The following is a 27126-nucleotide window of genomic DNA, read 5'->3' as shown; positions in this document are numbered from 1 at the left end:
CTAAAATAATACTTGGTCATCTAACATAATGATAATTCTTCAGTGAGCTTATAAGTATATTGTTTCAAAAATATGTGCTTATATTAAACCATTGCAGTTAAGTATAGGGTGTTTTGAAAAATTTATCTTTTTTGGATCGAATTAAATTTAAATGAAAGTTTCTTTAGTATAATTCATTGTCTGATATAATTTTCAAATTAATATGCATATTTTTTTTTGCTTTATTTGAAAATGTTGGTATACTACAAAATACTTGAATGACATTCTGCCGTTGGTAAAATGCTATATCTTATTATTTGCAGGTATTATTAGTGTGAATTTTTACAACTCGAAATGTTTCATAAATGATGGACAATTATAGTTAACCATAACAATAGTAAATGAACTTGTATATTTATTTTCAGAACTTATCAACAAACTTAACTTTTTGGATGAGGCAGAAAAGGACTTGGCCACTGTGAATTCAAATTCGTTTGATGATCCTGATGTAGCAGAATTAAATCCATTTGGAGATCCTGACTCTGAAGGTATCAACTTTTTCTGTACTTTTGAAGTCTGTGTCATCAAGTTCTCTTAAACTGTAAAGGTATGAAATAGGATATAGGAAAATGTAATGTATTTGAGCAAAATTGATACTTTGATTATTGTTAACAGCCCTTGTCTCTACTGTTGAGGAACAGTGTTTTTTTTCTTCTTACTATTTGTTGAATTCTTTACTTAGTGGAAGGTTAAGCTTATGATTATAAAATAAACTGAGGGGCCGGCGCTGTAGCATTGCGGGTAAAGTCGCTGCCTGCCGTGCTGGCACCCATATGGGCACCGGTTCAAGTCCCAGCTGCTCCACTTCCAGTCCAGCTCTCTACTATGACTTGGGAAAGCAGTAGAAGGTGGCCCAAGTCCTTGGGCTCCTGCACCTGTGTGGGAGACCCAGAAGAAGCTCCTGGCTTCTGGCTGTAGATCAGCACAGCTCAGCACAGGATCGGCCATCTGGGGAGTGAACCAGTGGATGGATGACCTCTCTCTCTCTCTCTGCATCTCCTTCTCTCTGTGTGTGACTCTCATTTTCAAATAAATAAATGAGTCTTTAAAACTAAATAAATAAAAAATAAAATAAACTGAAAGTATGTCACTGAAAAAATTAAAAAATAAGAAAGGAAAGAAGAGGAAGGTGGGAGCATGGACATGAGGAGGGTAGGATGGGAAATAGCACTGTACTCCTAAATTTGTACATATCAGATACATGAAATTTGTTCACCTTACATAAATTTATAAAAATTCAAAAAATACCTCAAAAAGCATTTTTGCTTATAGTGATAATATTATTGTGTTCAGTATCACCTACAGTTGATCAACAACTCTAAGTAACTTCCACTGAATTGGTTTCAAAGAAAAAGGAAAGTCTTACCTATGTATGGGACTTATTTTTTAATTCTCAGTTTGGTCAAACAGATAGTAGAAGTCTAATGATGAAGAACAATATTTTACCTTACTGGCAGAAAGTCATTTTTTTGGCCTACCAAGTAAGGGCAAATTGTGGGACATTCTGTTATTTGTGTGATGGAGGTAGCTACAAGTAGCTTCTCTACCTCCATATTGAACGTACTGAGAGACCCACTATTCCCAGCTGCATCTCAGCTGTGGATCACAGTAGTGAGAGAGAGCATGGAGCACAGAAAAGGTTGGTACCACTGCTATCATATGGACATTGTATTTGTAAGGAATAAAAACCAGGTGTTTTACTTTTTTTTTAGTCTTTTTTCTTATCAAGTAATTTTAAATCTTAAAGCCTGAATAAGGACTGTTTAAGAAGTAAATCTTCTGGCTGGCGCCGCGGCTCAATAGGCTAATCCTCTGCCTTGCGGCGCCGGCACACCGGGTTCTAGTCCCGGTCAGGGTGCCGGATTCTGTCCCGGTTGCCCCTCTTCCAGGCCAGCTCTCTGCTGTGGCCAGGGAGTGCAGTGGAGGATGGCCCAAGTGCTTGGGCCCTGCACCCCATGGGAGACCAGGAGAAGCACCTGGTCCTGGCTTCAGATCAGCGTGATGCGCCGGCCGCAGCGCGCCAGCCGTGGCGGCCATTGGAGGGTGAACCAACGGCAAAGGAAGACCTTTCTCTCTGTCTCTCTCTCTCTCATTGTCCACTCTGCCTATCAAAGAAAAAAAAAAAAAGAAGTAAATCTTCTTTAATTAAACTCTCTTTGCTCAGAGTAAATGTGCAAGAATGATTAACCTTGGTTTACATCTTTTTTGACTAATCAAATGAAATCTTCATGAGCTTTAAATAATTTTAGTACTGCTTGTCTTGGTAAAATGAAGTTTCAATTTCAGGATTCACTCTGTTGGAATAATATCATTTCATAATCCATTTCTTTCTCTTATTCCTTTATTTCCTCCCTTCTTATCAGACTTAAAATAAGTTGTTAAAATTAGTGAGACTGTTTTGTTTCTGAGTTATTATGAACATTTTAAATCTTAATAAATATTATAATAAATCTTAGAAGCAGTTAGTACAATTACCTCTTTTCAGAGATTGGAAAGCTGAGATCCAAAGGAGTTAAACAGTTTGAACTTTGGGTAAATGGAGGGGGAGTTGGAGCCAAGATTCCTAATCAAATATCTTCTTTTGATCACACAGTTTCTCAATTGTGTATTATGTACATCTAAATGTATTCAGTTTGAGAAATATTGGCAAAATATTTTGAGTTCCCGTATTTGAACTTTTAATTTAAGAATCATATAATTTTTCTAAATACATGTGCATTTGTTTTCTGAGGTATAGAAGAGAGTAACAGGTAACAGATTAAATAAGAAGAGGTAAACCAATCTGATTCAGAATATTTACTTATACCTATAGAGCTTAGAAAATATGTGGCAACCAGTGTTCTCTTTAAATGTATGCCTATTAGAACTTTGGAACAAGTATTTTCCTAGAAATTAAAGTTTTATTGATTAAAGCTTGCATTAGGTAGAAGAAAAAAAGTCTTGCAGTGTTTTCTTTCTTTTTGCTTTCACACCTCTAATTCTCTTCTTTATTCCTTTTTTTTTGTATTTATAGCGTTAGTGTTCTTATATTCATGTGTTTCAGTAACCCTTTTAGAAAGTCATTAAATGTACTTGTTAGTTTTTATATGGAATATTTTTATGAAACTTTGTAATTTTTAAATCTTGCCTCCATAATTTATATATTTTCTCACTTTTAGTTTTTATAACTGATTAATTTGCTTGGATCAGTTTTAGCAATTCTCTTCTTGAGATTAAAAATAAAAATTTTATTTCCATTGACTGGTTTTGTCAGTTTCTTAAGCATTAGAGCCCTGATATTTGTTAAATTAAAAATTGAATAGGTAAAATTTTGCCCTCCCTCTTCCCCTATAAAGCAAAGAAATTTTTATTTTCATTACTATCATAAAGATTTTAGTGGTGGTATTTGAATGTTTTTATGGCATTACAAAAAATACTCAGTTGTAAGTCTCATCTCTAACATGAGCTATATTTAAATTCATTTTAGTATTGAGTTATTATGAGTTTATGAATTATCTTTCATGCTTTATAATTGCTTTAATGTAAGTTTTCTGAGCTAATCTCTAAAATATGTAGTTTGACTTTATACATGTTATTAATTATTTATTTAAGAGACAGACATGCATTTCCATCTACTAACGCACTCTCCAAATGCCTGCAGTGGGTGGCAGGGTTGGAGAGGGGTGGTGCACAAAGCTGAGAGTCCTTGAACTCAATCCAGATCAGATCTCCCAGGGAGATGGCAGAATCCTAATCATTTGAACCATCACCACTTTCTCTCATGGTCTGCATTGGTAGGAAACTGGAGTCAGGAGCCAGAGCACTGAATCAAGGTACCCCTAAATGGAATGTGGATGTTCCAACCGGCAGCTTAACCCCTAGGCCAAATTCCTGCCTCAGTAGTTTGATGTTAAAATACAAAATTCAGGAACAAGCTTTTAAACTAGTGGGTAAGAAGTCTTCATCCCACATCTTAGTGCCTGAATTCCATACCTGGTGCTGGCTCCTGACTCCAGCTTTCTACTAATGCAGACTGTGAAGGGCATTGGTGATGGCTTAAGTAACTGAGTTTCTGCCACCCACATAGGAGACCTGAATGGCATTTCCAGCTCCCAGCTTTAGTAACCCCACCCTGCCCTGGCCATTGCAGGCATTTGGAGAATGAACAATGATGGAAACTCTCTCTCGCTAGCTCTCAAATAAATAAATATATAAATGTTAAAAAGTTATTTTAATAAAGTAAAAAAGTCATTACTATTACTCAGTCATGGAATTTTTTTATAAAAGATTAAATTGAATAGTCACAAAAAATGATAACTTTTCTTGAGAATTTCAATAACCATTTTTCTACCTTCTTTTGTGAGATTGCATGGTATAATTAAAATTATTGTTAATACACAGTTATGATTTAATCTTAGAAACGTATCAAATGAGAAAATATTTGTTTTTATTGGGAAAAGCCATGTGCAAATTTTGGACAGTTTTGTTTTAAAGTATTAAACATAAGAAGGAAAAGACTGGTACTAAGTACTTTTCAAGAACTCTTGAAAGATATGATACTATTGTAATAGTTTTTATACTGTGAGTCTAGAATTGTGTTTCTAAGAGTACTGTTGTCTTCATATTGAAATTTAAATAATAAAATTGTGAAGAAATTGGAATAGCATGTCTATCAGCTTACCAGACTGATTTTGGTATAGTGCTATTAACTTGAAGCATACTTAGGTTATTCTTATTAGAACATGGATTGGATTCAAGTTATAATGAAAAAAAAAATCACTAAAAACTTTTAAAGATTTCAGCTCTTGTAGATAGAAAACAAGATCGGTAATATGGGTGTATTTTTGACACAGCCCTGAATGAATTTTCACATACCAGAGTGGTTGGGGTGTGTGTACCTATGGAAGACCATTTCAAAATTTAATTCATTTTATATTCTTTTAAAAAATTTATTATGTATCAGTTTTGAATGGCAAGCTAGTAAAGTGAGATAAATTAAGCAATAATATAATATTTAACCTAAAAGAAGGTTAAAATTTCCAGAATTGGTGTACCATAAAGCTATTATTATTAGAGACTCCAAAATAAGGATTCCTTAGCACCTCTACAGTATGCTTTGTTATTGCCAGCCCCATAGGTTTTATTAATTCAAGATGGTATAAAACACTGAATATATAAGAAAATATTATATGCTATTCATTTAGCTTGTCATTTGCTATTGTTTTATAGAACCAATCACTGAAACCATTTCACCTAGAAAGTCAGAAGAGTCTTTTTATAACAGCTATAATCCCTTTAAAGAGGTACAGACTCCACAGTATTTGAACCCATTTGATGAGCCAGAAACTTTCATAACTACAAAGGATTCTCCTCCCCAATCTACAAAAAGAAAAAATGTAAGACCTGTGGATATGAGCAAGTATTTGTATGCTGATAGTTCAAAAAATGAAGAAGAAGAAGAGTTTGATGAGTAAGTACATTTCATTTTGCTATAATCACATTCTAGTCTCTGTATTAACTAAAGAGATCCTTATTTAATATACCTTTGACTGAGTAAAAAATGTAACATATAATTTATAAGTTAATATCTAAGTATCTCTCTTCTAAAGTTTTATGGTCTGAACCCTTATTCTATGACCCTCTTGTGTGTGGATATATGTTTACCTTAAAGTGAGGGAGATGTGTTCCTGGAATCTCTGTTTGGAATTCCAATTGTGTCTTCTCATAGATATCATGTTACAAATGGTATTTAAGTGTTTTCAATCAAACACCAAAGGCATTATACTTCAATTATGTGGTAAATTTGTTGTAGGAACAGAATAATCATTTATGATATTGATTTGATGATAAGACTCGTTCAAATGCCCAACAAGAAGATCATAACATTTATAGACTAGGGATTATCACAAGTTCAGTATAATTAGTGTGATTAGGGCTGTTGTTTTGCACAAATCTAAGGTGAAGATAAAAAGGGATGTGTTCACATTGGAATCTGGAGTTATATAATGTACACCTTGTAAGGCTTCAGACTGTGGCCCTGAGTGTGTTTAAAGCAACAATAGTACTTGTATTTGTAGCCTTGATAGAATAACATAGACTGAATTTAACCTCTTGTCTTAAGCAACTAAAAAATGGAATAAAATAGTTGAAACAACATTTTTCAGACATAAGGCACAAATAGCGTGGAACGATCTCTGAAAAAACAGAAAGAAGGTAAGCCCTGCAAGTATCCAAGCTTGTTTTTATTATAAAGAGTTTCCAACTGTGGTTCAGGAAGAGAAAACCCAAATAGACCCTACTAATCTCCCTTGATTAGGAAACAGACTTTGGACTTTAAGATACCAAGGCAGGCTGGAGCCTCGGCTCACTAGGCTAATCTTCTGCCTGCGGCGCCGGCACCCCAGGTTCTAGTCCCATTTAGGGCGCCGGTTCTGTCCCCGTTGCTCCTCTTCCAGTCCAGCTCTCTGCTGTGGCTCGGGAAGGCAGTGGGGGATGGCCCAAGTCCTTGGGCCCTGCACCCGCATGGGAGACCAGGAGGAAGCACCTGGCTCCTGGCTTCTGATCAGTGCAGTGCACCAGCCATAGTGGCCATTTGGGGGGTAAACCAATGGAAGGAAGACCTTTCTCTCTGCCTGTCAAAAAAAAAAAAAAAAAAAAAAAAAAGATACCAAGGCAGCTAGAATTTGTGGACAGAGTGTCAAAGAGATAGAGAAAGCTACTCATAGGATTCCAGAGATTTGTAGATGGTTCCTCTTGAGTCATTAGCTGAGTATTCATCATAGCATGTATGTAAGGAAATTACTAAAGACAAAGAAATAATACAATTCCTCAGATTTACTCAGGACTGAGAATAGTTTGTGTTTCCACCAGCCAGAGTAAAGAGTTCCCAGCTTAATGGAACATCAGGGTATTGTTTCATAAGACGAATCAAATTAGTTCTAGGCTAAAGGCTATTCTGGGCCTACCAACAAAACTTAAAGGCAGGGCTCTGAAAAAGCAAACTAATTCCAAGTAACTTAACTACATACCATTCAAAGCCCAAAAGTATTTAAGAGAATACCAAAAAAATCCAACAACCAAAACATAAAACTCATCTGACAATCAGAGGTTTATCAGGCATGTAAAGAATCAGGAAAATATGACCCATAATGAGGAGAAAATGTAATTATTCTGTATAGGTTCAGAGTAGGAGAGAGAATACAATAAATAGACAAGCATTGTAAAAAAAAAAAAAGCTTTATATTTCAGATATCCAAAAAAGTAGAGAACATGAGTATGGATGATGTAAAAAAATCCAAATTGAATGTATAGATATGAGAAATACACTGGATGAGATTAACTTTATGTTAAATACTACAGAATGAATTATTAGTGAACCTAAAAACATAGCAATAGAACCTTTCCAGATTGAAGCGGATGAGGAAGAAATGAACAGAGGATAAATGAGTCGTGGGACAACTCAAGTGGCCCAGCATATATGTAATTGGAGTCCTAGAAGGATAGGAGGGAGAGGTAAGGGAAAAGAACACATATTTGAAGAAATGATAACCAAAAGTTTTAGGAATTCAAAATATGTATAAACCTTTAGATCCAAGAAGCTTAATAAACCCGAAGCACAAGAAACATGAAGAAAACTGCAGAAGTCTTCTCAACAAAAACAGTTCAAACCAGAAGACAGTGTGGGTGACATTCTTAAAGTACTGAATGCAAGTAACAGAAACAAAAATCTGCTAATACAAATTCCTATTCCCTACTCTAAAAAAAAGAGTAAAATATGAGCTTTACCTTTACATCTAGAAGCTGAAAGGATTCTTTACCATTAACTTTACTTTGCAAATATGTTGAGGAAAAAAAATGCAACAAAAAAAGGAAGTCCTTCTGATGTGAGGAAAATTATCCCACTTAGAAATTTGAATTAATGCAAAGGAATGAAGAGCACAGGGAATCACAAATACACTTGTATATATAAAATATCTGTCATTTAAAAATATTTTTAAAGATTTATTTATTTATTTATTTATTTATTTTAAAGTCAGAGTTACACAGAGAGAGAGGTCTTCCATCCAATGGTTCACTCCCCAATTGGCTGCAATGGCTGGAGCTGAGCCGATCCGAAGCCTGGAGCCAGGAGCTTCTTCCAGATCTCCCATGTGGGGGCAGGGCCCTGAGAACTTGGACCATCCTTTACTTCTTTCCCAGGGCATAGCAGAGACCTGGATGGGAAGTGGAGCAGCCAAGTCTCGAACTGGCGCCCGTGTGGGATGCTGGTGCTTCAGGCCAGGGTGTTAACCCGCTGCGCCACAGCGCCGGCCCCTAAAAAGTCGTCGTCTTCTTCTTCTTCTTCTTCTTTTTTTTTTTTTTTTTTTTTTGGGACAGGCAGAGTGGACAGTGAGAGAGAGAGAGACAGAGAGAAAGGTCTTCCTTTGCCGTTGGTTCACCCTTCAATGGCCGCCACGGCCGGCGCACTACGGCCGGCGCACTACGGCCGGCGCACTGCGGCCGGCGCACTGCACTGATCCGATGGCAGAAGCGAGGTACTTCTCCTGGTCTCCCATGGGGTGCAGGGCCCAAGGACTTGGGCCATCCTCCACTGCACTCCCTGGCCACAGCAGAGAGCTGGCCTGGAAGAGGGGCAACCAGGAAAGAATCCGGCGCCCAGACCGGGACTAGATCCCGGTGTGCCGGCACCGCAAGGCGGAGGATTAGCCTAGTGAGCCGTGGCAAGATAGTTGCTTAAGGCTTAAATAGTATTGTATTAAATTGTGTTGTATGAATTAAAATGTATGGCAATGGTAGATAAAGCTGATTGGGAAAATTGAAGTATACACTGTTTTAAGATTCTTGAATATAATGCTACTTGAAAAATGTTTTTTTATGTAGAAAAGTCATAAGGAACATCCAAAAAAAGGCTATTAGAATAAAATGAATGTTTATTGCAAGGTTACAGGATGCAAGATCAATATGGAAATTCAGTTACATTTTTCTGTAGTAACAATATGTAATCTGAAATGGACATTTAAAAAATATTTTTAAATAAAAATATAAAAAATAAAAAATACTTTTTATAAAGGTATTCAAACAACCCTAGAGGTAAATTTAGACAAATATTTTAGTACCTGTATACCACAAGCAAGAGAACATTGCGGAGAGAAATTGAAGTGCAATACCAACAGAGAGGAATAATGTGGTCATGGATTCAAAGACAAAGTTCTTTTTGATTGCTCTACAGATTCGATGCTATATTAGCAGGGTTCTCCAGAGAGACAAAACTAATAGGAGACTGATCAATGATCAATCAATATATATGTACATAAATGAATAGATAAGTGGGAATTTATTAAGGGAATTGGCTATATGCAGATAGAGAAGTTGCACAACAGACCATCTGCAAGCTGAAGATCCTTGGGATGCCTATGGCATGGCTCATTTGAAGTCCAAAGGCCTTAGAACCTAGGGGAATGTGGGAGTGCTGGTATAAGTCCTAGAGTCCAAAGCTAGAAAACCTGCAGTTTTGCTGTTCAAGGACAGAAAAAAGGTGTATCCCAGCTCCAGGAAAGACTATTTTTGCTTTCCCTCTGTTTTTGTTACATCTGAGCCTGTGGTCATTTGGACGAAGCCTGCCCACATTTAGGGTGGGTCTTCCCTACTTTATCGACTCACTCAAATGCCAGTCTCCTCTGCAAACACCCTTATAGACACAATTAAAAATAATGTTTTACCAGTTCTCTAGGTATTCCTTAATCCAGTTACTGTTGCACCTAAAGTGAACCATTGCAAGTGCTAAACCAATCACCCATTGATAAGCTTTTTTATAATGATTGTGAGAAATATCCTCACCTCCCCTGAAAGCATGGGCTTGAACTCAGAAAATGCAGTGAAAGCTAGACTTTATTGTTGGTCTTGCAAGATTGGGTGGCTGATGAGGCAGCACACCTGAAGCAGTCACAGCAAGCAGTTTATGTCCCAGCACACAGGTCCCTCCCCTGGTTCCTCACTGGCTGAGTTCTATGGGGTAAGCAATGACCTCACCTAAGTTACAAAGTTACCTTCCTCCTCCCTCCTCTGTGCTATTATTTCCTCTTGTGAGTTGGCTACCCCATAAGATCTGTTTGCCTAATGAGTTTTGCTACATCTGCAAGTTAGCTAACTGTAATTTTCCATTCTTGTTGAAAATGGACCTTCAGACATTTTCTTACATAATTGATAACCTATTTTTTTTTTTTTTATTTTTTGACAGGCAGAGTGGACAGTGAGAGAGAGAGACAGAGAGAAAGGTCTTCCTTTGCCGTTGGTTCACCCTCCAATGGCCGCCGCGGCCGGCGCGCTGCGGCCGGCGCACCGCACTGATCCGATGGCAGGAGCCAGGACCAGGTGCTTTTCCTGGTCTCCCATGGGGTGCAGGGCCCAAGCACCTGGGCCATCCTCCACTGCACTCCCTGGCCACAGCAGAGGGCTGGCCTGGAAGAGGGGCAACCGGGACAGAATCCGGTGCCCCGACCGGGACTAGAACCCGGTGTGCCGGCGCCGCTAGGCGGAGGATTAGCCTAGTGAGCTGATAACCTATTTTAAAAATAGCTGTATGCTACCTGATTTTAACACTTATTAACCAGGGCCGGCGCTGTGGCATAGTGGGTAAAGCTACCGTTTGCAGTGCTGGCATACCATATGGGCACTAGTTCTAGTCCCAGCTGCTCCACTTCCAATCCAGCTCTCTGCTATGTCCTGGGAAAGCAGTAGAATATGACCCATGTGCTTGGGCCCCTGCACCTGTGTGGGAGGTCCTGAAGAAGTTCCTGGCTCCTGGCTATTTGGGGGTGAACCAGTGGATGAAAGACTTTTCTCTCTCAGCCTTTCTGTAACTCTCTGCCTTTCAAATAAATAAATAAATCTTAAAAAAAAAAAAACTTATTGACCAAGATATTGTAGTATTGACTTAAAGACTGGCTAGGTAAATGAAAGAGTGTGCAAATGGATCCATCAATATTTTAGCAATTTTAAAAGTTTATTTACTTATTTATTTATTTATTTGAAAGGCAGAGTAAGAGAGAGTAAGAGAGATTGCCCATTCACTGGTTCACTCCCCAAATAGCCACAACAGATAGGTCTGGGCCAGACCAAAGCCAGGAGCCAGGAACTCCATCCTGGTCTCCTATGTGAGTGGCATGAGTCCAAGCACTTGGACCCAAGCGTATTAGCAGGAAGTTGAATTGAAAGTGGAGTAACCAGAACCTGAACTAGCATCCTAATATGAGATGCCAGTGTTACCAGCAGCAGTGTAGCCTGTTGTGCCACAATGCCAGTTCTTATTTTGCCAATTGATATTTGACAAGATTAGGAGGTGCCACCATTGTGGTGCAGCAGGTTAAGCTGCTCCCTGTGACATCGGCATCCCATATGGGCACCTGTTTGAGTCTTGGCTGCTCCACTTCCTATCTGGCTCCCTGCTGATGTGCCTGGGAAAGCAGAGTAGAGCCCCTGCTACCCACATGGGATAAACTGATGGAGTTCTAGGCCCCTGGATTTTGGCCTGGCCCAGCCCAACCCTGGCTGTTGCTGTGGACAGAAGATCTCTTTCTCTCTTTCTTTCTCTGTAACTTGCCTTTCAAACAAATAAATAAATCTTAAAAAAAAAAAAATTTGATTCTGAACCCAGGTTGAAATTTTAGTACTAGTTCATAATTATATACAGGAGTTGAAAAGTTGGCCCAACTCTTACTAAAGTTGTATTTGTTTTCTTTGAAATAACTAATGTGTGATCAAAATAAAATTTCTCATGGGTGGTGTAGGTGGTGAGTAATAGCCACACACCAGGGAGTACTTGAATGTAAATGCAAACTTTACGTACATTCAGTCATACCAAGATACATGAGTATTATACAACACACACATACACACCCTGCTCTTTCCTGTTAACAAATTTAAGAGACATCTAATGTTTGCTTAAACTTTTAAAATGCCTTACTAGTGCTCTATCTGGCAGCACATATACTAAAATGCCTTAATAAAAAATTAGAATCCCTGGGTGTTTCCTTTTAACTATTATTTTTTCCACATGAGAGGCATAGTATTTATAAGTTTCCTGTGAATAAAGAACATTCTAAATTGCTCAGTCATCATGGGTTACCAAAGAAAGCCTATAAACACTCTTTCTTTTTCTCCTTAGGAAAAAAAAAAAACATAAAAGTTTTAAAGACTGCATCAGCTAATGTGCAAATTCAGAAAAAATTCTGTTTGTATTAATTGTTTTGTGTTTCTCTTTTTTCCAAGTTAGTAAGTCCAATGTCAGTAACAGAAATCCTCCAAAACTTCTTATTCAATAGTAAACTTATGACCTTTTGTAAAGTAAAAAGCTTATATGACTCATCTTCCATTACCAAACTCTTCCCATATCCTCCAACAGAAAATGATCACAAATAAATAGGACTGAATTCTTTGATGTGTCAAACAATCTTTCGTGCCCCAGCATATCCATTAGCACCAGGAGAAAGCATACATTCTTCCTTGCTTTTTAGCATCTGTCCTTTACATTTAACAATTGCATGGGTTTCTCAGTTTCTTGTGTTAGGGGGATAGTTCAGCTATTCTGGTTTATGTTGCAAACATGGGAACCTATGAAGATTAAGTAATATTATTTCAGAACATTTATGAAGAGATTTTTTTAGCCCCAACATCAATCATTTTGATATGATTTTCTTATATGATATGAGATTTCTCAAAGAAACCTCTCATTGAATTTTATTCAGAGTAGCTCCGTATCCCTTGTAGTAAACTGAGATTGTGAGGCTGGTGCTGTGGTGTAGAAGGTTAAACTGCTGCTTGCAGTGTCGGTATCCCATATGGGCACTGGCTGTGTCCCAGCTGCTCCATTTCTGTTCCAGCTCCCTGCTAATGTGCCTGGGATATCAGCCAAAGATGGCCCAAGTCCTTGGGCCCCTGCTACCCCTGTAGGAACTTGGAAGAAGCTTCTAGCTCCAGGCTTCAGCCTGGCCCAGTCTTGGCCATTGTGGCCATTTGGGGAGTGAACCAATGGATGGAAGATCTCTCTTTCTCCTTCTCTCTCTCTCTGTATCTCTGCCTTTCAAGTAAATAAATAAATAAGTCTTTAATAAATAAATACATAAATTTCAGTTGTTTTTCCAAAGAAATATTGATTTTTAGGCGAGAAGAAAAGACTGCAGATTTTGTTATACCCTTGCTTCATATTGTATTATTTTTCCAGTATGTTTAACTTAATTCTGTTTCTATCCAAGTTTGGTTTTTCTTTTCATAATTCATTTATGTGGATTAACTTCTAAACAGTAAATCATGTCATTTTAAATGATTTTTTCTATTTTTTCACTTTCTTTGTATAAATGATGAATTTTCAGCTCACAATGAGTTAATGATATAACTAATGTATTATTCAAGGATAAATATATATATATATATATATAGAATAAGAATAAAAATACTTCTTGTTTATTCAGAGGTGTGTAGGAAGTCTTGAAGTAGATTATTCAAATTATAGATAATCAACAGAATGTAGAAACTGTGTTAATTCCTTAAATAATTTTTATGTACTTAAAATACTGTTTAATATATATATAGTCATAGTCATGCATATATCTATATATTATATATAGTCATGCAGCACTTAAGAACTGGGATACATTCTGAGAAATGCATCATTAGGCAGTTGTCATTGTGTGAACATCATAGGGTGTATTTAGAAAAATCAGCTTGGCTAGAAAGTTACTAAGTGATATAATCTTATGGAACCCTCATCATCTGTGTTGTTCATTGTTTACTGAATTGCTGTTATGTGGTACATGACTGTATTTTAAATGTGTTAATTGGGGACCAGCATTGTGGCGTGATGATTGAAGCTGCCACCTGCGAGGCCAGCATCCCATTTTGGTACCAGTTCATGTCCTGGCTGCTGCACTTCTGATCTTGTTCCCTGTTACTGCACCTGGGAAAGCAGCAGAATATGGCCCAAGTACTTGGGCCCCTGTACCCAAGTGGGATACCTGGAAGAAACTCCTAGCTCCAGGTTGACCGACCCAGCTCCAGCCTTTGCAGTCATTTGGAGAGTGAAACCTGTGGATGGAAGATCTCTCTCTCTTCCTCTCTCTCTCTCTCTCTCTCTCTCTATATATATATATATATATATATATATGTATGTATATGTATGTATGTATATGTATGTATATGTATATATATATATTTCAATCTGCCTTTCAAATAAATAAATGAATCTTTTAAAAAATGTGTTAATTGGCAATTATGTAATTCTTGTCTTTGTGGAGAAAGGTATAGGTGTTCACAGAAAACTGCCTATGTGCAAGCACTGTCAGACTTCACTCTTTCATAATAGCACATTTTAAATTGAGTTCTACGTGTTTCATATAACAGATTTTCATATTTTAGAATGTACATTTCAGTGGTCTCTGATAAGTTCATTATGTTGTACAACCATCTAAAAGTAGGACATTTATATCACTACAAAAAAGAGCCCCAAACTAATTAGCGATTAATCCTCGTTCTTCCCTTCCTCCATCCTCTTGCTACCTTTCATCTACTTTCTGTCTCCATGGAGTTGACTAGTTTGGATATTTCCTATGTATAAATGGAAATATTTCCTGTTTGTTCTTGATGAGTAGGAAATTCGGTTTTGGTTATTAATATCTGATCTTCAAAGGAGAAGGATCATTCAAAACCCTTAGATATGAAGGCTTCTTGAGCTTATTCTGATTTAGTACTTAACTAGTGGTGGTGTTCAGCATGCTGTTGTCTCACAGGTGATTACAGACGTGTGAAGATATGGATTTTCACAGTCCTCCTGGTGGAACGGAATGGTCTAGGATAGCTGGAGTCCCTAGTACCTCCAGTTTCTTTTTCTTTCTTTTTTTTTTTTTTAGTACCTCCAGTTTCAAGTTGCTTCCTTTGTTTACTTTAGCATTTTATACAAATTTCATTTTCAGTTCATGACATAATATAAAAAACGTTGAGAAACAGGTCTAATCGGCTGTTTTGATTATGTGTCCAGTAATATGCACCTGAGAAAATAAATTGATCTGAGCTTGTTTTGTACTTGTGTTTATCTCCCATATACAAAGAATATTAATATACAAGTGGATAGAGAAGACTAAGTGATTATAAGCAGGCTGAGAGGCATAAAGAAAAAGAACAACACCAGTACTTTGCTCTCTACTCTAGATAAGTTGTGTGCAAACTGAGTTTTATAAATTGAACTATCTAAAGTACACTAAAGAATGCAGATTTAAAATAATTGTTTTTTCTGTTAAGCACACCATCCTTTTGTAATACAAATAATCTACCCTCTAGCCATATTTACATTAATTTTGTAGTAGCTACCAGCTTACTAAATACTATGGAAATTTATTACACATATTTTTATCAGGAATAATTATTTAAAATGACTTCTATAAATATAGTTTCTAAATATGATTTAATTCATCAAACAATTCAGCTAGATTGACGTGAATCTGTTCAGTCCTGAAACATTTAATATTGGTAGGCAAGATTTTCAAAAATATATTTATTTCCTATTCTTTTTCCCTTGAATGCATTCATAAAAAATGAGGAACTGAAAATAGATTTCTGTGTATGTGCCTGCCCCACTTAGTTAAAAGCAGTTATCTTTGAGTATTCAGAGGGAAGGAGTCACATGATGTTAATTATTACCATTAGTACAAGAGTGAGAGTGGCAATACAAGTATGTTTTCCCTCTTTGCTATACTTGGTACTCAGAATCACATGTGATCTGATTATCTATAAATCCTTAAGTAGAGGTTTAGATAATTAATGGTTCTAGGTGAGTCTGATAGTGTTGTAATTCAAAGAACATGCACAGTTGAAAAAGAGGCCCATAGTAAGTATAGGTCTAATGTAACTAGATAATATTCCTTTGGTATGATTGCTGTACTTGGGTGGTCTGGTCCTTAGCCCTGTAGAATTGGAAATTTTATTATTACTATACACATAGGATATGGGACTCCTGAGAACTTACTAGTGTTAGAGGAAATTGCAATGAACTAATAAATAAAAACCAGAATAACAGTTTATCACTGTGCAATAGGAAGAAAAAAATCATCAAACATATCAGCTATTTATTTTAATGAATAACTAATGGGAGTTTTCTGCCTGGGCTTAGACTCTGGGTAGGGGACAGAAAAATCCTCTCTTAGAATTTATAAACACAGGCCCATCCTCATGCAGATTTGACATTATATTGGCAAAATGGTCTGGGAACTCCCAAGCAAAGAAAGTAAGATAAAAGAGTTTCCTAAAATACTTGGCAAAAACAAGCATAAAGCACTCTGAAGAGAGGTACTCTAGGCTGACTACAGAAGATTTCCTCAGATTAACCCCTGAGCTGACAATCTAAAATTACAAAACACAGAATTCACTAAAGAGTCAGGAGACCAGAAAATAATAGGCTTATACATGCAAGAACTTCAAATAGATTTGTCAGAGACTATCAAATAAAAATGTTTAATTAATTAGTAACTGAAAACTTTGTGCCTGAGGTATACTACATACAAATACATGAAGAAATACACTTACTGAAATTACCAATTCATGGAGGCCAGGCACTGTGGTCTGGCGGGTTGAGCCACTTGGGATGTCCACATCCTAGGAGTGCCTGACTCAAATCCCACTACTACTCTGTGCTAATGTGCCAGGAGGCAGTAGATCATAGCTCAAGTACTTGAGTTCCAGCCATCCACATGGGACACCCGGGTGGAATTCTAAGGTCCTGGATTGGGTTGCCAACCCCAGATGTTGCAAGCATTTGGGGAGTAAACCAGGGGATGGAAGATCTCTTTCACTCCCTCCCTCCCTTGTCTCTGATTTGTCACTCTTCCCTTTAAATAAATAAATTTTAAAAAATTTATGGAGAATTGAACATCAGACACAGGTAAAAAAAGAAAAACTGAACTGCATGAGAGATACAAGGGAATTATCCAAAACATAGCATGGTAGACTTAATTTGATAGGAAACATGAAGGTAGTAAGATTTTCTAAAGAAGAGAATAGAGAAAATAGACCAAAGATTATTACGGAGATAATGACTGGTAATTTTTCAGAACTGATAAAACAGCTTTTGTTTTGAGAAATACAAGGAATCTGAAACAAGACAAATTAAAAGTAATCATTACCTAAATTTAAGTCTAGTAAAATTGCTTAAAGCCAGATATAAAGAGAGGATCTTAATAGCGGCTAGAGATAAAAGATAACTTGAAACAATAATAGGCTAATAGCGGGCTAATATCTTAAAAGTGCAGAGATAGAGTAACAGAATTAGAATTCCTTATCCAGCTAAACTATCATTTAAGTGTGAGGTTGAAATAAAGACATTTTCAAAGTGTGGGAGAATTTATTCTTGTGAATGAACCACTAGGAGATGTTCCATAATGAGAAGGAAATTTAATACATAAGAAGGAGTGAAATTCAAGAAAAAATAATGGGAATAGAGCATTAAAAAAACATTTTTACATCTTCTTTTCATTGGGTGTAGAAAATACACAGAATTTACTATTGTAAACATTTTCTAAGGTTTCTACATATAATAGCTGAACTGAGTGTGATCATGTATTTAATGATTTTTTATGTAAGGCACTTTTTAAAATTTATTTTATTTATTTATTTATTTATTTTGACAGGCAGAGTGGACAGTGAGAGAGAGAGAGACAGAGAGAAAGGTCTTCCTTTTGCCGTTGGTTCACCCTCCAATGGCCGCCACGGCTGGCGCGCTGTGGCCGGCATACTGTGCTGATCCAAAGGCAGGAGCCAGGTACTTCTCCTGGTCTCCCATGGGGTGCAGGGCCCAAGCACTTGGGCCATCCTCCACTGCACTCCCTGGCCATAGCAGAGAGCTGGCCTGGAAGAGGGGCAACCGGGACAGAATCCGGCGCCCCGACTGGGACTAGAACCTGGTGTGCCAGCGCCACAAGGCGGAGGATTAGCCTATTGAGCCGTGGCGCCGGCTTACGTAAGGCACTTTTAAAAAGGGAAAATTTTTACTTATTTGAATCTGTAGAAGTGAACCAAAAGATGAACATTGTTTCTAAATTTTAGGTTACCACTGGTTTGAGTTTTATTTGGGGGAAAAAAGGAGTTTTAATTCATGTTTTCTTATTTCAAGCATTTTTTGGAGAGATTTTAATCATTTTTCTTTCATTTAGGTCAAATCCTTTTTATGAACCTAAACCATCTCTTCCTCCAAATAATTTGGTAAATCCAAGTCAAGAACTGGAAACTGAAAGGAAAATAAAAAGGAAGGCCCCAGCCCCACCAGTCCTCTCATCAAAGACAGGAGGAGTAAATGAAAACACAGTTGTTTCTATGGGAAGAGATCTCTCTGCTTCTCCTAAGGTAGGAATTTATTGTTAAAATGTATATAGTTTGCTCTTTTTTCTCCATGCAGTTCAATTCATGTTAAGAAAAGTCATTGTCGGCCATTTCTGATTATTTAGAAGTCAAATCAAAGGAAATCTCTATTCTGAAATGGTATATATGTGGGTGTGTTTGTGCGTGCTCTCATAAGTTTATAGTACAGTATGGATTGGATAGCTTGAGCTAAAATTTGTTTTAAAAATGCTTTTTTGAAATCTAAGGAAAGAGCTGTTAAAACTGTAGGACTGGTACTTTAAAAATAATATCAAGGTATTCTATAAGTAGCTAGGAGTAAGGGGCAGCTTATGCTACCACAGAAGAAGAGATGGAAATCATTCTTTGACAAATGTCCTGGAGGGGCCGGCACTATGGCATAGCGAATGAAGCCACTGCCTGCAGTGCTGGCATACCATATGGGCACCAGTTGGAATCCCAGCTGCTCCACTTCCAGTCCAGCTCTCCGCTATGGTCTGGGAAAGCAGTAGAAGTTGGCCGAAGTCCTTCGGTCCCCGCACTTTCATAGTAGACCCTGAGGAAGCTCTTGGCTCCTGGCTTCAGATTGGCCCAGCTCTGGCTTTTGCGACCATTTGAGGAGTGAACCAGCTGATGGAAGACCTCTCTCTGTCTCTGCGTCCAGCTCTGCCTTTCAATAAATAAATAAATAATTATTTTTTAAAAAGTCCTGGAAAGATTGAGGCTCAATGCAGAGAAATGCATTGTTGAATGATTTCCATACTGTTACTTTGACTCAGGTCAAGTGACAATTTGTGCTTTACTGTCACCTTTTTTTAAGAAATTTTAATATATAATAGCTACATGCAAAGCTAAAACACTTTTGGAACAAACTGTTAAACAGTTTTATTGCAAATAGTATGGTATCGTCCATGTGTAAGGTAGAAATGTTGGTTTTAGCAAGCATTTTTAGAAAATTTTTGCCCATCTATTCATGGCTGTTGTCACTTTATTAGATTATTTAATCACAGGTAGCTATGGTAAACAAAACAAGACACAAAAACTGTCAAAGAATTAAAGTATTAGAAGATTGGAGCCGGCGCCTCTGTTCAATAGGATAATCTTATACCTGTGGCACCGGCACTCCGGGTTCTAGTCCCAGTTGGGGCGCTAGTTCTGTCCCGGTTGCTCCTCTTCCAGTCCAGCTCTCTGCTGTGGCACAGGAAGGCAGTGGAGGATGGCCCAGGTCTGTGGGCCCTGCACCCTCATGGGAGACCAGGAGGAAGCGCCTGGCTCCTGGCTTTGGATCGCCGCAGTGTGCTGGCCATAGCGGCTATTTGAAGGGTGAACCAACGGAAGGAAGATCTTTCTCTCTCTCTCTTTCTCTCTCTCTCTCTCACTGTCTAACTCTGCCTGTCAAAAAAAAAAAAAAGAGAAAGAAGGAAGATTGGAACTTGATATTTGCATTAAATGTGTGTTGTTGGGATTATACTTCACCTAAGGTCCTGAGCTGCCGTTTTTACTCAAAGGCATCAGAGTTCAAGTTTCATTTGATAGATGATTTTTACCTCATTCCGTGGCTTTTGTTAAATGCCACAGTTCTGAAATAGTTGCTTTTATTTGTTTACCTGTATTTTTGTTGTTTTTGAGGAGAATAAGTTATTGAGGTCCTCATTCTCCCATTACAATAATCAGTCTCCAAGTGCTTGTTTTTATATCAGGTGGTTTTTTTTTAACTTTTATTTAATGAATATAGATTTCTAAAGTACAGCTTATGCATTACATTGTCTTCCCCCCACCCATGACTTCCCTCCCACCCGCAACCCTCCCCTTTCCCGCTCGCTCTCCTCTTCCATTCTTATCAAGATTCATTTTCAATTTTCTTTATATACAGCAGATCAGTTTAATATACATTAAGTAAAGATTTCAACAGTTTGCACCCACGTAGAAACACAAAGTGAAAAATACTGTTTGAGTACTCATTATAGTATTAAATCTCAATGTACAGCACATTAAGGACAGAGATCCTACATGAGGAGTAAGTGCACAGTGATTCCTGTTGTTGACTTTACAAATTGACACTCCTGTTTATGGCATCAGTAATCTCCCTATGCTCCAGTCCTGAGTTTCCAAGGCTATGGAAGCCTTTTTAGTTCACCGACTCTTATAATATTTAGACAAGGTCATAGTCTAAGTGGAAGTTCTCTCCTCCCTTCAGAGAAAGGTACCTCCTTCTTTGAAGACCTGGTCTTTCCTCTGGGATCTCACTCACAGAGATCTTTCATTTAGGTTTTTTCTTTTTTTCTTTTTTTTTTTTTTTTTTTTTTGCCAGAGTGTCTTGGCTTTCCATGCCTGAAATACTCTCATGGGCTTTTCAGCCAGATCCGCATGCCTTAAGGGCTGATTCTGAGGCCAGAGTGCTGTTTAGGACATCCGCCATTCTATGAGTCTGCTGTGTATCTCGCTTCCCATGTTGGATCACTCTCCCCTTTATTTATTCCATCGGTTAGTGTTAGCAGGTACTAGACTTGTTTATGTGCTCCCTTTGACTCTTAGTCCTTTCATTATGATCAATTGTGAACTGAAATTGATCACTTGGACTAGTGAGATGGCATTGGTACATGCCACCTTGATGGGATTGAATTGGAATCCCCTGGTATGTTTCTAACTCTACCATTTGGGGCAAGTCAGCCTGAGCATGTCCCAAATTGTACATCTCTTCCCACTCTTATTCCCACTCTTATGTTTAACAGGGATCACATTTCAGTTAAATTTCAACACTTAAGAATAACTGTGTGATAATTACAGAATTAAACCAGTCATATTAAGTAGAGCAGACAAAAAAAAAAACTACTAAGACTGATAATGTATTAAGTTGTTCATTAACAGTCAGGGCTATGCTGATCAAGTCACCGTTTCTCATAGTGTCCATTTCACTTCAACAAGTTTCCTTTTTGATGTTCAGTCAGTTGTCACCGATCAGGGAGAACATATGATATTTGTCCCTTTGGGACTGGTTTATTTCACTCAGCATGATGTGTTCCAGATTCCTCCATTTTGTTGCAAATGACTGGATTTCGTTGTTTCTTACTGCGGTATAGTATTCTAAAGAGTACATATCCCATAATTTCTTTATCCAGTCTACCGTTGATGGGCATTTAGGTTGGTTCCAGGTCTTAGCTTTTGTGAATTGAGCTGCAATAAACATTAGGGTGCAGACCGCTTTTTTGTTTGCCAATTTAAATTCCTTTGGGTAAATTCCAAGGAGTGGGATGGCTGGGTCGAACGGTAGGGTTATCTTCAGGTTTCTGAGGAATCTCCAGACTGACTTCCATAGTGGCTTGACCAGTTTGCATTCCCACCAACAGTGGGTTAGTGTCCCTTTTTCCCCACATCCTCGCCAGCATCTGTTGTTGGTAGTTTTCTGAATGTGAGCCATTCTAACCGGGGTGAGGTGAAACCTCATTGTGGTTTTGATTTGCATTTCCCTGATTGCTAATGACCTTGAACATTTTTTCATGTGCCTGTTGGCCATTTGGATTTCCTCTTTTGAAAAATGTCTATTGAGGTCCTTGGCCCATCTCTTAATTGGGTTGTTTGTTTTGTTTTTGTGGAGTTTCTTGATCTCTTTGTAGATTCTGGTTATTAACCCTTTATCTGTTGCATAGTTTGCAAATATTTTTTCCCATTCTGTCGGTTGTCTCTTCACTCTCCTGACTGTTTCTTTTGCAGTGCAGAAACTTCTCAATTTGATGCAATCCCAATAGTTAATTTTGGCTTTGATGTTGATTCTTCCAATCCATGAGCATGGAAGATTTTTCCATTTTTTGATATCCTCTTATATTTCTTTCTTTAAGGTTTTGTAATTCTCATCGTAGAGATCTTTAACATCCTTGGTTAAGTTTATTCCAAGGTATTTGATTGTTTTTGTAGCTATTGTGAATGGGATTGATCTTAGCAGTTCTTTCTCAGCCATGGCATTGCTTGTGTATACAAAGGCTGTTGATTTTTGTGCATTGATTTTATATCCTGCCACTTTGGCAAACTCCTCTATGAGTTCCAATATTCTCTTAATAGAGTTCTTTGGATCCTCTAAGTAAAGAATCATATCGTCTGCAAAGAGGGATAGTTTGACTTCTTCCTTCTCAATTTGTATTCCTTTAATTTCTTTTTCTTGTCTGATGGCTCTGGCTAAAACTTCTAGAACTATGTTAAATAGAAGTGGTGAGAGTGGGCATCCCTGTCTGGTGCCAGATCTCAGTGGAAATGCTTCCAGCTTTTCCCCATTCAATAGGATGCTGGCAGTGGGTTTTTTATAAATTGCTTTGATTATATTGAGGAATGTTCCTTCTATACCCAATTTGCTTAGAGTTTTCATCATGAAAGGGTGTTGAATTTTATCGAATGCTTTCTCGGCATCTATTGAGAAAATCATATGTGTTTTCTTCTGCAGTCTGTTAATGTGGTGAATCACATTGATTGATTTGCGAATGTTGAGCCATCCCTGCATACCAGGGATAAATCCCACTTGGTCTGGGTGGATGATTTTTCTGATGTGTTGTTACATTCTATTAGCCAGAATTTTATTGAGGATTTTGCGTCTATGTTCATCAGGGATATTGGTCTGTAATTTTCTTTCAGTGCTGCATCTTTCTCTGGCTTAGGGATTAAGGTGATGCTGGCTCCATAGAAAGAATTTGGGAGGATTCCATGTTTTTCGATTGTTCTGAATAGTTTGAGAAGAAATGGAATCAGTTCTTCTTTATATGTCTGGTAGAATTCAGCAGTGAATCCATCTGGTCCTGGGCTTTTCTTTGTTGGGAGGGCCTTTATTACTGTTTCAATTTCTGTCTCAGTTATGGGTCTATTTAGGTTTTCTATGTTTCTATGTCTTCATGGTTCAATTTAGGTAGATTGCATGTGTCCAGGAATCTATCCATTTCTGATAGATTTTCCTGTTTGCTGGCTTACAAGTCCTTGTAGTAATTTCTGATGATTCTTTTTATTTCTGTGGTGTCTCTTGTTATGTTTCCTTTCATCTCTGATTTTATTGATTTGGGTCTTTTCTTTTTTTTAGTTAGTTGGGCCAGTGGGGTGTCAATTTTGTTTATTTTTTCAAAAAACCAGCTCTTCGCTTGGCTGATTTTTTGTAATTTTTTTTGGATTCAATCCTGTTAATTTCTTCTCTGATTTTAATTACTTCTCTTCTCCTACTAGATTTGGGTCTGGTTTGCTGCAAATTTTCTAGGTCCTTGAGATGCGCTGAAAGCTCATTTATTTGGTGCCTTTCCAATTTCTTGATATAGGCCCCTATTGCTATAAACTTGCCTCTCAATACTGCTTTTGCTGCATCCCATAAGTTTTGATATGTTGTGTTGTTATCCTCATTTACTTCCAGAAAGTTTCTGATTTCACTTTTGATTTCTTGAATGACCCAGTGTTCATTCAGGAGCATGTTGTTCAGTCTCCATGTGTTTGCATACTTTCTGGGGTTTCCTGAGTTGCTAATTTCCAGCTTCATTGCACTGTGGTCTGAGAAGCTGCATGGTATGATTCTAATTCTTTTAAATTTGCTGAGATTTGCTTTATGGCCTAGTATGTGATCAATCCTAGAGAAGGTTCCATGCACTGCTGAGAAGAATGTGAAGTCTTTAGATGTAGGATTGAAAGTTCTGTAGATATCTGTTAGATCCATTTGGGCAATAGTGTCTATTAAATCTGCTGTTTCCTTGTTGATCTTCTGTCCAGATGATGTATCTATTTCTGAGAGTGGAGTATTGAAGTCCCCCAGTACTATTGTATTGGAATCTAAGTCTCCCTTTAAGTCCGTTAACATATCTTTGAAATAGACCGGTGCCCTGTAATTAGGTGCATATACATTTATAATAGTTACATCTTCCTGTTGAATTGAACCCTTAATCATTATATAGTGCCCCTCTTTGTCTCTCTTAACAGTTTTTGTATTAAAGTTTATTTTGTCTGATATTAATATGGCTACACCTGCTTTTTTTGGTTTCTGTTGGCATGGAATATGTTTTTCCAGCCTTTCGCTTTCAGTCTGCATGCATCTTTGTTAGAGAGATGTGTTTCTTGTAGGCAACAAATAGTTGGGTTTTGTTCCTTAAGCCAGTCAGCCAATCGGTGTCTTTTAGCTGAAGAGTTAAGTTCATTAACGTTTAATGTGACTATTGATAAGTGGTAACTTTGCCCTGCCATTTTCCCGGAGATATTTTCTAGTGTATGCTTTGAGCTTCCTATGCTCTTTTACTGGTTGGTGTTCTTCCTTTCCATTCTTTCATATTGATGGCCATGTTTCTGTGTTTCTGAGTGTAGCACATCTTTAAGTATCTTTTGCAGGGCCTGACGGGTGGCGGCAAAGTCTTTCAATTTCTGTTTGCTATGAAAGGTCTTTATTTCACCTTCATTCACAAATGAGAGCTTAGCAGGATATAATATTCTGGGCTGGCAATTTTTCTCTCTTAGCACCTGTGCTGTGTCTCGCCATTCCTTCCTAGCCTGTAGTGTTTCTGATGAGAAGTCTGCTGTGAGTCTAATTAGAGATCCTCTGAGAGTAATCTGACGTTTCTCTCTTGCACATTTTAGGATCTTTTCTTTATGTTTCACTGTGGTGAGTTTAATTACAACGTGTCGTGGTGAGGATCTCTTTTGGTCATGTTTACTGGGGGTTCTATGAGCTTCCTCTACTAGGATGTCTCTGTCCTTCTCCAAACCCGGAAAGTTCTCTGCTAGTATCTCACTAAAAAGGCCTTCTAATCCTTTCTCCCTCTCCATGCCTTCAGGAACTCCTAGAACCTGAATGTTGGGTTTTTTAATAGTATCCTGTAGATTCCCTACAATATTTTTTAGATTTCTAATTTCCTCTTCTTTTCTTTGGTTTGACTGTATGTTTTCCTGTGCTCTGTCTTCTAAGTCCGATATTCTCTCTTCTGTTTCACTGGCTCTGTTTTTTAGACTTAATAATGTGTTTGTCATTTCATCTATTGAGCTCTTCATTTCATTTTGATTTATCTTCACTATCACACTTTCCTGTTCTACTAGTTTCTGTGTTTCATTTTGATTCTTCCTTAAAATTTCATTTTCATGAGAGAGATTTTCAATCCTGTCCAATAAGGATTTCTGTAGTTCAAGGATTTGCTTTTGAAAACTTCTAAATGTTCTTATCATAAATTTTTTGAAATCCGTATCTTGCATTTCTTCTATCTCATCATCTTCAGAATCTTGGCCTGGGGTGTTTTGTTTATTTGGAGGCGTCATAGTGTCATCGTTGATCTTGTTCCCTCGATTTTTGTGTTTGTTGCTTGGCATTGTTAATTCTTCCCTCACTGTGAGTTTTTTTTTTTTTTTTATACTGTGTCTGTGTTAAGTGGACTGTTTGCTGTTGGAGGAGCCTTGGAGGCTTGAGATGGCTGTGGCCTGAGAGCTCTGCTTGGTTCTTCCAGGTTACAGGTGTGCAAAGGTGACACCCTCAGGTTATGGGTGGTAAATCCCTATTTATTTATTTATTTATTTATTTATTTTTATTCAGGAGGTAAGTAATACCGCACAGCTGAGCAGAATTGATGGTATTTAGCTTCGGATCTCTGGCTTCTACCCAAAGAGTCTGTGTGGGCTCAGTTTCTCCTGCGGACTCCCACTGGGTTGCCTAGGCTACTGAATTGTAGCACCTCAGTTCCTTAGCTCTCCCCTGTTGTTATGTATATCCAGAGTGGGGCCTGCTCTTTGTCTCATGCTGGCCTTTGCAAGGTTGGCAGAGAGAGAAACTCGTCTGTACCAGTAGCCCCCCCCCCCACCTTTTTTTTTTTTTCTTCCTTCTCTCCTGTAGTCAGTCTGGTGAACTTTCCCACTCCCCTCTAGATTCTGACCACCGTTTCCCCGCCAATGTCTCGGGTTACTGAGCTCACCTCCCCTTCCAGCGCTGATGTTTGGACTCGGAGCCCTGGGCATCTCTGCTCTCCCCGCTGGTTGTCTGTGTCACATCCACTCCCCTTCCCGCACTGGTGCACAGACCCTGTGGCTCCCACGGCTCGGCTTCCGCGCGGTGGGCGACCTTGCTCTCCCCGAAGGTCCTCCGAGTCACAGCCACTAGATCCGGAAGAGTTTCCTCTGCAATTTTTTCTTGATCCTTTTTCTGAGGCTACCGTAACTCCACTTTTATTAAACTAAATTTTCCTGGACTATCGGTGCGCGCCCTCACTATTCCGCCATCTTGGCTCCCTTTTGTTTGGTTTTTAACCCTGTGTCCTTCTGGGGAGAAGCTCTCAATGCTGTTTGGAGTTGGCCATAGAGGATTAAAAACTCCAAATGAAAGGAGCAGATGCAGATAATAGTAATATGAAGTGGAGGAGATTGTTAATTCCAATACCTATGAGAGCTAAAGTACAGTGGACATAAGCCACACTCAGGAAGCTATTTAGGAACTTTATCTATTCTGGTCATGAAGAATACATTCTGATAATAAAATATCTAAACCTGTCCCTTGTTTCAGTCCCCCAGTGCCTACTCTTGCCACATCCCTCTTCTCTAGATGATCAGGAGTTTGAAGCTAATCAAGAATTGAAGTTAATCACTCTAAAGGGTCATGAAAGGAATTCAACGGTACCTGTTATGTGCCTGATCACCTCATTTGATCCACAAAGCAACTTGAGAAATGTGGACCTTTATCTTCATTTTACATATGAGAAGCTGAAGATTAGTTAACTAATTTGCTCAAAATGATAAAATTAGTAGAGACAG

The 27126-nt window shown here is 38.0% G+C and overlaps 1 protein-coding gene and 1 long non-coding RNA gene across 21 annotated transcripts in view; one reads left to right on the top strand and one right to left on the bottom strand.

Annotated features, from left to right (window-relative positions):
* The window catches only part of EHBP1 (EH domain binding protein 1), a 383016-nt gene that overhangs the window by 165807 nt on the left and 190083 nt on the right, over positions 1-27126 (top strand). For all 20 annotated transcript variants that reach the window (XM_070069071.1, XM_070069064.1, XM_070069059.1 and 17 more), the window contains 3 exons: positions 405-527; positions 5248-5488; positions 18210-18399. In XM_070069071.1, the coding sequence (XP_069925172.1) occupies positions 405-527; positions 5248-5488; positions 18210-18399 (554 nt within the window). The remainder of the gene's footprint in view (positions 1-404; positions 528-5247; positions 5489-18209; positions 18400-27126) is intronic.
* LOC138848609 (uncharacterized) lies at positions 524-27126 on the bottom strand. Its single transcript, XR_011386622.1, has 2 exons — positions 26993-27126; positions 524-578 (listed from the first exon to the last, which is right to left on the bottom strand). It is a non-coding gene; the product is annotated as an uncharacterized lncRNA (long non-coding RNA).

The sequence above is a fragment of the Oryctolagus cuniculus genome, chromosome 2 (genome assembly GCF_964237555.1).
Source record: "Oryctolagus cuniculus chromosome 2, mOryCun1.1, whole genome shotgun sequence".
In the NCBI taxonomy this organism is placed as follows: domain Eukaryota; kingdom Metazoa; phylum Chordata; class Mammalia; order Lagomorpha; family Leporidae; genus Oryctolagus; species Oryctolagus cuniculus.
This window is presented reverse-complemented; position numbering and strand designations above follow the sequence as displayed.